Source organism: Astatotilapia calliptera, chromosome 17 (genome assembly GCF_964374335.1).
Source record: "Astatotilapia calliptera chromosome 17, fAstCal68.1, whole genome shotgun sequence".
In the NCBI taxonomy this organism is placed as follows: Eukaryota; Metazoa; Chordata; class Actinopteri; order Cichliformes; family Cichlidae; genus Astatotilapia; species Astatotilapia calliptera.
The window spans coordinates 7,946,422-7,960,276 of record NC_137438.1 but is presented as its reverse complement, the minus strand read 5'-3'; the positions used below and the strand labels follow the sequence as shown (position 1 = coordinate 7,960,276).

The following is a 13,855-nucleotide window of genomic DNA, read 5'->3' as shown; positions in this document are numbered from 1 at the left end:
CATTTATGTTGGAAGTGGTAGCAGAGCTGTACGTTTTAATTAGTTTCAAAAATCTCTGTCAGAACATGGTATGAAATGTTTAGGTGTAAACTAGCGAGCTAACTTCCTGTTAACTTCTAACTCTGTTAAATTTAATAAATTCTGTTTTCGTGGAAGCCTGGATGTTAAACTTAATTGTTACACCTGGTAAAGCAGCAACGCTGATAATTTTATTAAAGATGAAAGAATTTAGACCGTTTTTAACTCTGTGTTCGTTTGACTTTGGGACCTGAAATGGACGGAGTTTTGGACCCAGATTACTCTGCGAAGCTCCTCACTACGGCAGCCGTAATGCACAACCAGAATTCATACGCACACTCTGAATTTTTGAGAAAATTAAAGGATTTTAGATGTGCCTTATAGTGTGGAAAATACGCTATACAGAAGAAAAGAATATATCGCGATATATATCGTTACCGCACATGCTTTAAATTATATCGCGAAATGGATTTTAGGCCATATCGCCCAGCCCTTCCACACACATTATGTATTTATGGTATTCTTCAAGGCAAAGATTCAATTCGGTGATTAGTTGGAGTGACTGTCTGTTCACAAATATTAATGTGAGCAAAGGAAAAAAAATCCTCCAATTATTTGCTCGCCTAAATCTGCTATTGTGCTGCAATATCCGTCTTTGCTACTCAGACTGTTGAATATCATATCAGGGGTTTTTTTTTTTAAAAGACACTTTTTGCCAAGACGGTGAGTTTTCAGAGTGAGAATGAAGTAAGTTGAATCTGAATTGTGAGTTTGCTGTTTTACTCCCAGATTAGATCATAGGCTTTGTTGGATCTTGTTAAAACTCAGTCTTGTTCCAGTGCTATCAGTAAAAACTGTTAAAGGTCTAGGTAGCGTGATCGATTTTGACTTTTATATGCAGCTCTTTCCAGTTTTTGTTTTTTGTGTGTGTGATTAATAATGATGGCACCTTTCACAGGTATGCATTTTGGCCTGGCCTGACCCAATTGCCTGCATATTTGGGCAAGCCTCTTTTCCATTGAAAGACATGATTTCCATTTGCCATAATGACAGAGTAATGGCATCACACCTGGTGCTCCACCCTCATTTGCTTACACATGGAAACACACAGACAGTTGTGCAAGTCAGTCTGACGCACTAAACAAGAAACTTGGCCCAAACTAAGCAAACACATAAATTTCTTTGAAAAATTGGGTGGATTTCTTAGATGCCTTCCAAAGTAGGAAATCACCGCCCAGTCCATTGTCTTCCTGTCTGCTGGGGCCTTCACTTTGCCCCACACCTTACAACCAAGTGAAAATTCAACCTTTTACTCAGTGTTGTGCGCACATACACTGAACAAAAATATAAACGCAACACCTTTGTTACTGCTCCCATTCCCCATGGGATGGACGTAGAGACCTAAAATTCAATCCAGATACACAATATAACCATCCCTCCCAAACAGTGGTCACAAATCAGTCCAAATGTGTGGTAGTGGGCACATCTGCTATATTGAGATAATCCATCCCACCTCACAGGTGTGCCACATCAGGATGCTGATCTGACATCATGAGTAGTGCACAGGTTTACCTCAGACTGCCCACAACAAAAGGCCACCCTGGAATGTGCAGTTTTGTCTCACAGCAAAATGCCACAGATGCCACAAGCAATGAGGGAGCGTGCAATTGGCATGCTGACAGCAGGAATGTCAACCAGATCTGTCGCCCGTGCATTGAATGTTCATTTCTCAACCATAAGCCGTCTCCACAGGCGTTTCAGAGAATATGGCAGCACATCCAACCGGCCTCACAACCGCAGACCTCGTGTAACCACACCAGCCCAGGACCTCCACATCCAGCAGGTTCACCTCCAAGATCGTCTGAGACCAGCCACCCAGACAGCTGCTGGAACAATTGGTTTGCACAACCAAACAATTTCTGCACAAACTGTCAGAAACCATCTCAGGGACGCTCAACTGCATGCCCGTCGTCCTCATCGGGGTCTTGACCTGACTCCAGCTCGTCGCCGTAACAGACTTGTGTGGGCAAATGCTCACATTCGATGGCGTCTGGCACGTTGGAGAGGTGTGCGCTTCACGGATGAATCATGGTTCACATTGTTCAGGGCAGATGGCAGCTGAGAATGTCCCAGTTCTTGCATGGCCGGCATACTCACCGGACATGTCACCCATTGAGCATGTTCGGGATGTGCTTGACCGGCGTATACGACAGCGTGTACCAGTTCCCACGAATATCCAACAACCTCGCACAGCCATTGAAGTGGAGTGGACCAACATTCCACAGGCCACAATTGACAATCTGATAGACTCCATGCGACGATGTGTTGCACTGCATGAGGCAAATGGTGGTCACACCAGATACTGACCGGTTCTGGGTCCCCAGACCCCCAATAGCGCAAAAAACTGCACATTCCAGGGTGGCCTTTTGTTGTGGGCAGTCTGAGGTACACCTGTGCACTACTCATGATGTCAGATCAGCATCCTGATGTGGCACACCTGTGAGGTGGGATGGATTATCTCAATATGGCAGATGTGCCCACTACCACACATTTGGACTGATTTGTGACCACTGTTTGGGAGGGATGGTTATATTGTGTATCTGGATTGAATTTTAGGTCTCTACGTCCATCCCATGGGGAATGGGAGCAAAAACAAAAGTGTTCCGTTTATATTTTTGTTCAGTGTATAAATACACACATTTGGTCTTTTTGTTTTTTTTCCTTATCCTGTTTCTGTTTGCATTGGGGAGAAAAAAGCCATCTATGGTATAATGCTACCATGTGGACCCGACAACAGAACACTGCCTGGATTTTTAGTTAGCAGGACGTGTCAGTGGTTTGGACATTTATCCAAATATACAGTTTATTTACTAATTTACTAATTTACTAATTTATTTATTTGACCAGAACTTTGTTGTTAGGCTAGTTGCATTGTTACTATTTAAGTATGGTCAAATAAAATGTAGTGAACTTGTATTTTCCTCATTCCTACCTCTGAAAATACAAATTTAAACTGCTGATTTATTCTGTGTTCTGGGTTTAACTGACAGACTAGCTAAAGTTCCGCTTTACTTTCATTTAAATATTTATCCTGTTCACAGGACATAATTTCATTTACCTATGGAGAGTTTAGTCCACAATCACAATATTCTCCTGTTTTATCTGTCACTCACCTATGTGTCTTCAGCAAGTGAACTGCTCAGCTGTGAACCCATTGTGAGCTCAAGCTCTCATATTTGGACACTTTGTTCCCAGTAGAGTGCAGATGATGCCTTATTCATTCTATTTTGTACAAAGGTGGCAAAAGTACAGACATTCTGTACTTGAGTAGAAGTACAGATACTACTGTTAAAAAAAATACTCCAGTAAAAGTTGAAGTACTCTATCAACTTCTTTAATTAATAATGTAATGGCTCAGTCGATTTTCTTAGTGTACAGGCTGGTGATCATCTGGGCTGCTGCTGAGGTTTACTGCTTTTTGTGGATGTACACAATGAATTCAACCAGATATCAGCAGATGTTTCATAAGTTTTTCTGGATGACTTCCATTGTCTACACTGACAGTACACTGTTATGCTGGCTTTTTTCTAGATGGTTTAATCTCTCTGGCTTGGCTTTAAAATTGAGCTTTCGTTGTTCTGAAATTGAGTGGACAATCTGGCCAAAAGGTCATAACATGACAGTATGCAGTAAGATGGCCTTTATTTATCCCTGAGCCGTGATAAGCTTTGTAGATAACCCTCTCTTAAACCACTGTCAATAGCTCCTGTCATCACTGCCATCCAAGAGCAACCCCTAAGCCCAGCAGTTTGGTGCCTACCTGTTAATGTGCCTACCTCTATGGCTCAAATTAACCTAACATATAAAATCCTACAATATTGAAAATATAGCTAGTTACAAATAACAATAACAAACAATACAAATAAGGGCGATGGGACCCCCAGCAAAAAGAAACAATAACAGGAATAAGACTACAAACCGTCAGTTTCTGGCTTCTCCCCTAAGCTAATATCAGTAGGCTAAAGTATTAGAGTTACTTGTATAGGGCTGCTAGTAACTCCCACCTCAACTTGTTATTAATAAACAGAAACTGTAAAACCAGCAGAGGGATGATGCTGTTGGTGATGGAGATGAGGGAGTAAATAAGAGGGATCAAGACACCACTTACCAACCTCCATGCTGTAGCTTCACTGGCTTTATACGGTTGCGAGTGAGCCTTCTGCAGCCACTCAGGTAGGAATACATCAGAGGAAAGAGCAGGTTGATGAGAATGGCAGACAATAGGAGGTTGATGCACGTGCTGGTGCACTGATGGTGCTCGTAACAAAAACAAACCTCCATGATGTGCTCCAAGTCAATCTTGGTGAGTAGCAAAGCCCTAATAACAAGGTCTCCTTTGCTCTCCTTACATTTATGCTTTGGGACTTTTTGAGGGTAATGTTTCATCTTCATTTTTAAGATCTGTTAAGGCTTTAGTCCTCTGCTTTGCTGTAGAAGTGTTTGATGATTCAGCTCCACCCTACTCATGGCAAACTCTGTGGTCTTGGTTAACACAAGTCCTTGTAGTTAGGTTTAGCACTCACTATTCTGTGGCATGACTCTGGAGAGAACAGCATGCTGCTGCTTGTGCCATTAGGTTTTATTCTAGTCCTTTCTTCCTCTGCAGCATTATATTTATTTTATGATGATCACTTGGTGTATGATCTGCTATAGTTTGACGAAATAGCTATGTGGAATATTAAGTGTTGTGAATCCACCAAAAGATTCTGTAAGAGATTACTAAGGAATAGATCATCATACATCATGTTATTCTTATCTCCCAAACGGTTTGATGTATTAGGTTTTGTTGGCTTTATCTGACGGCAGTAGTAGAATACTGCAGCTGCTTAGGGAATGATTGTTTGGTTGTAGAGCACACCCAGCAACCCAGAAAACCCGACCACATTTCACAGTTACTGCCCAAAGCATTACCCCAGAAGAAGTGATTATTATGCGATATTGGCCAGCTGGTGTCCTAGTATTGAGTGTATATGTCACGGTTTCCATGGTGACTGTTTTTTTTTTCTTCTTCTTCTTTTTGGTTTTTTCATTTGCACGCAGTCACACAGATGGACAGGATCTTGGAAGCAGCCAGATGTATTGTCTTGGACAGATTAGAGCCGTGTCCATGTTGTGCTCTGAAATTAAACAAGGGCATTTGTGTTTGACTGTGAATTGAGTACAGTGAGAATAACAATAACCTTATATGAAAACACTGTTTTTGATGAGCTGCAAATAAAAATGTGCATTTCTGTCTCTTCTAGAGAAAAACTGTTTCTGTGGCACCTGAAGCTCATATTTCCTCAGAGCAGTTCAGAGTTCACTCAGAGGAGGTGAGTAATCAAGTAATAATTACATTTCTTCAATAGTGTATCACAAAAGTTTCTTCTAAATCTTTAGCGTTTAAGTGTGCCCTGAAACCAAAGTGTGTTGATATTGAATTGAAGTTGGGACCATTATTGATCCTTTATTTTCTCTTGCATTTGCCTCTCTATTAACGATGCCTATTTTTGTTGCAGGGTGTCTGACAAACAAACCTTGAAGCAGATCTTGACTTCTTATATTCACCCTACAGAGTCGGACCCTGTCACACGTCAGAAGTGAGCTTTCCCCCCTCACATTTGAAAACAGAACATGTTTTTTTTTTGGTTCAGTTTGTTTTTAGAAGCTGAGATATTTATTTGAAAAATGATGTAAAAGCTCTAAACGTTGCTTCAAGAAACTGAGTCTGTAAAAGGAAACCGCTTCTAAGTGAAGGTTGAGACACTAACAGAGCCACACAGAAATGTGTCTGTAATTAAAGTTTCATCATTAGAACAGGAAAACCAACATGTTCATGTGTACATATTGTGTACACATTTAAAACTGTAGGATAATTAAATTCAGTTTTATTTATATAGCAACAACAATCACACCTTACAGCCAAGGGTTGTTTACCTTACAACAAGGTAAAGACCCTACAATAATATAGAGAAATCCACAGCAATCAGACCCTTTGAGCAAGCACTTGGTGCCAGTGGGAAGGAAAAACTGTTTTAACAGGAACAAACGTCTAGCAGAGCCAGGCTTGGGGAGGGGGGGCAGCCATCTGTCACAACCAGTTTGGAATAATGGGGGAGAAAGACAGGACAAATACACGCTGTGCAGGAGAGCCAGAGATGAATAACGTAGAGAGGGTGTCTATCTCCCAAAGCCAAACTGGGAGCTGGTTCCACAGAAGAGGTGCATGAAGGCTGCAGGCTGTGCCTCTTCTGTTCTACTTTTAAATACCCACAAGTTCAGGACCTTGTATGTGAGGAGAAGGATTTTAAATTTCATTCTGGATTTAATGGGGAGCAATTAAGAGAAGCCAGTGTGGGAGAAATATGCTCTCTCTGTCTGGACCCTGTCAGTACTCCCTGTCAGTTGTCAAGGGACAACTTTGACAGTACTGAATTACAATGGCCCGGCCTAGTAGACAATTATTCGAGTAATCTAGTTCCCGTGAGCTGTTAGTACCTTTCCTTGCTTTGGAATGTGCTCCTAGATAAAACTTTGTCCTTGCTTTGTGGCAGTGTGGACAAGCAGCAACTGTGCATTGATTCATTTGGGAATAGTACTAGTGACTTGCCGTCAAAGTGAAAACTATTTCTGTGATCTTGGGAGTAATTTCAGGTATGTGATCCCTTGTGTTTAGCGTTACTGATTTTTATAAATCTGCTAAAACTCCAGCTTTATCTTGCAGCAAAGCTGGAAATCATAAACTAATCCGTTTCATTCAGCAATAGAAATTCAGCTCACACAGATTTGTTTAGTTTTTTTTTTTAAACCCATGAATAAAAATAGAAAACATAACAATGTGATAATAGACCTAGAAGTTAACACCTCTTTGATGTATGGCTTGAAAGACCTCTAAGTTCGGGGATAATGACTGCTGCTCAGCCCTTTGTTTTCTGTTGAAAAGTTTTAATGAGCACTTTTTATTGTTGGCAGCGAGTTTGAAGTAGTGTTTTGTTCGTAGATTCTCATAGTTGAGAAAGAGAGCGGAGAAAAGGAAGCCAAATGAATCATTCACAGTAATTATAGTTGAAATGTGGATGGTGGCATTCATACTTAATGGTTTAATGTCAAGTATCCAATTTGACCTGCTTCAAAATTGTAATGCATTGTATACAAGATTTTTGCATTGCCCAAAATTGTCTCGTAAACTGTCACATTAAGCGTCTGAATCAGCTACAGCAGAACAGCACAATAGAGTCTTGTGTTCAAATAGAACCATGGTTTTGACTGTGGGTCTTAATACGCTGTAAAAGCTCTCCTGCTATAAATCATGCTTTTAAAACTGCTTTCACTATTTTCATTATTTTTTGAACTCTGACAATACTTAATACCTATTTTGATCTACAAAAACTATCATTACTTTTCTTGTACAATGGACCCTGGGTGGATGATGTAAACTGGTTGCACTGCAGAGCTATCATTACAAAGTTGCTATTTCTGGGCCATTATATTAACTGTTAAAAACACACACACACACACACACACACACACACACACACACACACACACACACACACACACACACACACATTACTGTTTTTGTTTGTGATTTCCAGGTGAAAGAAAACAAAGGAAATGATATTAGTCTTTTAAAAATGTCCTGATGATCAGAAAAAAGACAAGAATTGGGCTGTAGTTTTGGTGGACATAGACAGCTTCTAAAAGTTGACTAAAGGAGCTCAAAAATGATCCTAGCAATGAGCTAAAATGAGGATGACTAAAACCAAATGGTGTGCTTACAGGTTTTGTCCCACATGGAGTCTAAAAATCTTTGGGTAATGAGTGAATATCGATTTCCTTTTAGACTGCTTATGAAAAGGGAACCGGTGGTCACCACCAACATCACCTAGGTACATGAGCCTGCTACTTCAGTCAGCTCAGCAATCCAGATAATTTAGACTGACTGCAGCAGAATGTGCCTCTCTCGCTGTCTTCATTTTGATGTGCAATTGAGGTTCATGTTTTACTCCTCAACAACATTGGGGCCATTCCAACCATCTGACAACAGTGACAGCCTGGTGGTAAAATGACTTTCTTCAAATTTTAGAAAACCTTAGACACAGTGTGTTTTAAATAGCAAATTTAAACTGCTGATGATAAAGTTAATATAAGCTTTACGTTTTTGTGTAGTCAGGGTTCAGTTCTAGTAGTAAACCCTCATAACCTTTTTTTTTTTTTTTTTTTTTTTGTTGGCTCTTTTGCCATCAGAATTGTTGTCTAAAGGCAAAGAAAGATGCCCAACGGATTTACTTTACCAAATTGACCATCCCAGCCTTGCCATAATGGTCCATTTGATTCACCTTTTATTGTTTATTTTATTTTCACTTACTGAATATGGGACAGACTTTACTGGGGGAAAGAAGGGGAGAAAGAAAGAGGGAAAGAGAAACAGCTGAGAAGAGGGACGGGGGAGAAGGGCAAAAACCAAAAACCAACAGAATGAGCAGAAAAAGAAAAAAAAGAAGAAAAAAAATGCATATATCAGTCACCTGGGTCACCTGCTGAGAAAGAAAAAAGAAAACAAGCAGAAGAGAACAAGAGTAATAGAATAAACAACATCACAATGATATATGGGAATATGACAGTAAATACTAAATATTAAACATTATTGTGCAGCACATAAGATCAACAGAACACAGTGTGCTTTGAGGTAGGAGCCGAAAAGGGTGTAGTTTGTGGGTGTGATCACCCGTGTGTACACCTGTGAGCATGGACGCGCTTGTTTTTTAAAAGGTTCCTTCATGTAATGATCTGCTAGAGGGTGTGGGGGGGCCACTGCCCCGTCCTTCAGGGCATGAAGCAGATATGGAGGAGATCAAAACTCCAGACATCCAGAGGCCCCCAGAACACAAGAGACCAAGGAAGACCAACCCTCATAACCTTAATGAAACTGAAAGCCTTGGGAGGCTCATGTTCAATAAAAGATTTTGATAGCTACAGTTCACCGTTCCACAGGAAGTTTCATAAATATTACTGTATCTAATTAAAGTTATCTGTAGAATGTGAATGAGATGGGTTGCCTGTAACGCTGGTGATTTCTGCTACTGTGCTTTGTCACAGCTATGCTCATGTTTCTCAGAGTGGATAGATTGTCAGCTTTTAATAAGTTGAATTTATCTCCCTGCACACAGAAGCTGTTTTTCAAGAGGTAATCTTCTGTGCTGCTCTTTGTTATCGATCAGCTCAGTACAGTTCAGTAACACAGGATGTGGTCGGGGTCTCCGCACGTTGACATACATTTGCTCTTTTTTTCCATTTCCCAAGCTCTTGTTTCTCCCATCCTGAACAGTAGTCTTTGAACAGGGCAGCTTCTTAGATTGCACTATTTCTTATCTGAACCTCTTACAGAGCAGTGATTTGACTCCTCTGACCTAAGCTTTATACTGATAACAGCGATCAGTGCCTTACTGCAAAATCCACATCAAGAGCATTGTGTAGAGGTGTACAGCTCTTTAAATAGAGACGTGACATAGTCTTTGCCAATCTTTTATACACAGGCTCTTTCTAGTTTCAAGCCAGTGAGGTTTCAACTCTGCATGTTCCATTGGCTAGCTGTTCGCAGCAGGCTCAGGTGCTGTGGTTGACAGTACATACAGTGATTTAATTTGCATAGGAACCTCAGTGGGAGCCTATACATATGTCAGTCAGTATACCAGTGTACATTTGGATCACTGCTGTGCCACGCTCAGTCAATGAGCTCTTTGTGTTTTGACCCTTTTCGTCACTACCTTAAAGCTAGTCACTGTGGCCATATGTTTAGTTCTTGGTGTTAATGTGAGTTTGTTTTTCAGGTTGAAGATGTATGTGCAAGCTCGGTTTGATCATGTCAAAGTCTTCATGAAAGTGGAGGGAAGAAAGGCTAACTCTGTCAGGTGAGATGCTCTTTCACTCCATCCCTAGCATCCCCCTCTGTATCTCCTCTCTCTACATCCATGATTCTTCACTGTGGCCCTTTACTTTCTTCGTCACCTCTCTTGCGCACTCTGTTGTTTTTGATTGATTGATCTAAGATATTCAGACTCTTCTATCTTTACTATCTTTCTTTCCTGCATCTTCATCTATGCCTCCTATATCATTCATGCAGATGTATTCTGCTTTGCTTTTGAGGGAAGCAAGACAGAATCTCTGGGAGAAATTCACCTGGTATCACAGAAACTCATGTCGAGGGGAGTTAACAACACAGTGATGGCACGGCAGGCATACTGAAAACAGTCCATGAGAAAACAACCTAAAGTGTCACACTGGGCAAATTTAAATCTGGTCAGGGGTTTTTGATCTTTACCCCTAAGCCGTAAAAGGCTGATGGTGTAATGTTGTCACCCTGCCAGGTGAGCGAGCGGGCGCGCACAGCTAAGTTTGTGAAAGTGATACCTCGAGAACAAGACGACGTAGGAGCTTCATATTGATACCATAGGTGTATATACTACTGTAGGACAAGGCTATGGGATAGCACTGGTGGTTGTTAGTATTTTAGAAGTCCTCAGCATCTTTTGATCACAGCTTGCATGTGGTGATAATTTTCTTTTTACATCTGTGAATTAGCTAAGTTATTTAAAAATTTGACATTTGCTTCTTAGACTTGGGCTCTCTCCACTTTGCATACCTTTTGTTTTGCATGCGCCTTCTTTTTTTTTCTTTTTTTTAAATTGTGCATTCATTTTTTGAACGGGTCAGGGAGAGGTGATGGTAGCACCCATCTGCCTCGCCTACTTTTAGGCTCTTTGGCAGCCTTCCGTTTCTACTTAGTGACAAAGTGAATGATGATCCTTGGTGCTCATTATATTTGCCCCCTGGCTGAGATGAGACATCATAAAACTTCCCATCCTTCATTCTTGTCTCACACACACACACCATCATTTTGCTTTGCAGCAGCAGGTTCAGCTGCACACTTCTTCTCAGGAGATAAATTAAATTTTATAAAAGCATATAGAGGGATAAGAGATTTACCAAGACCCTTACCTTTTTATCCTTAATGCATAGTTTTAAATTCTTCTCATCTCTGAGGCCACAAATATGAACCTTGTACAAGCTAGTGTATTACAATAAGTTCATAAAGGCAGTAAGTTTCCAACCATTACAAATTTCTATAAAGTGTAGCACAGTATAGTATAGTCTACTAGTCACTTTGTTATATACATATAAACTAGAGATGGACCGATCCGATATTACGTATCGGTATCGGTCCGATACTGACCTAAATTACTGGATCGGATATCGGAGAAAAATAAAAAATGTAATCCGATCCATTAAATATCACGAAAGCACCTCACAAAACTTGCAACACGCCGTAACTCACCTCAGAACGTTAGCACGTCGGAGCAGTATGCATCACGTGATAGAGCGGCTGTAGCATGCGGGACCTGTCGGTGGTCTGGATAGCATTTGAAGCTTCGCTAGCAACCCAGCATTTCATCTCCGACAAAGTTATCCCCGAGAGAAGTAAAGCAAGTGTGTAAGTCCATCTCTGAATGTTTGTAAAGCATTCCTGCGTTAAGCTTAACAAACGATATATGGAGCGACTGCTTCTTCTTGCTGCTACTTCAATCATGAAACTGCTTAAATCAGCTGATCAGCTTTTCTGTCGCGAGTCCGTGTCTCTAGTTTGCTTTTGGCCCACTTCGCACCAGAAAGAGGAAACCAGCGGCTGAACAACAGCAGCACGTTTAAGCTTGATCAGCTGTTGTTAGAATTCATTTAATATTACTTTCTACTCGAGGATCTTTTTCTATGTAGCTGACGCTGGTAACTGTGCAGGGGCGGATCTAGCAAAGTTTAGCCAAGGGGGCCGATAGGGCGTTAACAGGGAAAAGGGGGCACAAAGACATACTTTTCTTTCTTATTCTCATTTAAAATGTCTCGCTTTTAATAAATAATTATCTGACACCCAAAGTTTTAATTTGATGCAAAATGAATAGAAGTCAATTACTGTATATAGTAACTATTAAGTCTAATATATATACCCTAGTAAGCTATAGTACATTTTCCTTTGGGAAGGTACCATCTGTGCAGTCTGCAATTTTGTTGAAGAAAGATGTTGAATCTATTTAATATTTCTTGAAAAATAATTGATTTCTGTGCATTTTTTTTCACACTGCATCAAATTAAGGTTGATTACGTCGATTAAGCATCATGAGGTGGAGTGTGAGGGGTGGTTCCCCATTTTTTATTTATTTATTTTTGTTGCTGGGAGTTGGAACCCTATTAGTTAGGTTGCTTAATATTTACGCCAAGTACTCTTTAAAATACCAGAATAGGGAGGATGGTGTAGGTTTACAGTTTTTTACATACGCTAGGACACATTTCTCAATACTTAGGTCACGTTTGCAAAACTCCTCACACAGTGAGCACAACAGAAGTCTATGTGGGCTAAACTGAGGACCAGTTATCATTGTTTTGGCACAAAATGCATTCAATGACTACATCTCTCAAATTTCATGAATCATCTTCTCACTCAGACACAACAACTGCCAAAAATCTTTGTACGTACAGGACATTTTGCATGTGCTTACATACTGTTTTCAAAACTGTTAAACTTATGGCCAAAACAATAACACAATGCAAAACTTGAAAAGACAGCAAAATCCAACAGCAATATTTTATTGAAACATATTTTAAATCTAAAAATGCAGTTTAACCAGCCACAGCTTATTCTCATTGTAGATGAACATCTACACAGGTGTTACTCCTTCAATTTTTCAACTCCTTCAATTCTGGCATGCCAGAAGATTCTTTCCTAGGTGTATTGCCCTAGATGACATAAGATGTGATGTGGCCAAATGGAGAAGACCGAGTAGATTAGCATTACTATTGTATGTGTATCAGTGGATGGTGTGTATACAAATTCTTGTATTTTGGGATTACTTAGTGCAAAAAAATAAAAATACATAAACAAATATTAACGAATTCTGCATGATGTCTGATTCATTCCAGTAACATATATTGAAATTATAAACAGAGATGTGTCCTTGTTTTACACAAGAAAACACTGTGTAATGCTACACGTTGTTAGTGTTTTTTAGGTCATTGTTTTGTGGGTGACAAAGTGTGTTTGTCGGCTGTCAACCTTTGCTAGTGTTCTGGAAGAATGAGTTTATTTGAGGCCTGAATGAAGTGTTTTGGTAGTTGTAGTGCATTTTGAATGTGAAATGAACTGCTTTGCCAAGCTGACGGTCAGTTAGGAGGATTGTGTGAAGAGTTTTGCAAAAGTGACCTAAGTATTGGGAAATGTGTCCTAGCGTCTGTAAAAAACTGTAAGTTTATTAGATTGATCAGTATTGCTGAACTATGAAATATTTTTTTTTGCATACAGGTATAACAGAATAGCTTTAGTGTAGTTGTTGTTTTAAACTTGAGTATGAACTTATACAAAATGCAGCAAGATATTTAAAAAACAGTTTTGTTGATTAAAAAACACTATATCGGATTCATATCGGTATCGGCAGATATCCAAATTTATGATATCAGTATCGGTATCGGACATAAAAAAGTGGTATCGTGCCATCTCTAATATAAACCACGCTAAAATTCATACTCGTGTCCTACCTTAATGTTATTTAAACCTAATACAGAGAGCAGGGACAGCAACAAGCATCTATAATAACAACAAGGGAAAGTCAGTGCTCTGCAGCCATCAGAGCTCTGACTTGCTCAGGCATGGACTCTGAATCCTTTATCAGCAGCTCATACTTGAAGCCTTGTAAGACGATAGTCAGGGTCCGTATGGATTGCACATGGTTTTCTAGCACATGATTCAAGAGCT

General features: G+C 40.0%; 1 protein-coding gene across 2 annotated transcripts in view; it reads left to right on the top strand.

The window, feature by feature from the left end:
- znhit6 (zinc finger HIT-type containing 6) overlaps positions 1 to 13,855 on the top strand; it is a 58,729-nt gene that overhangs the window by 35,877 nt on the left and 8,997 nt on the right. For both annotated transcript variants that reach the window (XM_026147485.2, XM_026147486.2), the window contains exons 6-8: positions 5,322 to 5,390; positions 5,577 to 5,657; positions 9,888 to 9,968. In XM_026147485.2, the coding sequence (XP_026003270.1) occupies positions 5,322 to 5,390; positions 5,577 to 5,657; positions 9,888 to 9,968 (231 nt within the window). The remainder of the gene's footprint in view (positions 1 to 5,321; positions 5,391 to 5,576; positions 5,658 to 9,887; positions 9,969 to 13,855) is intronic.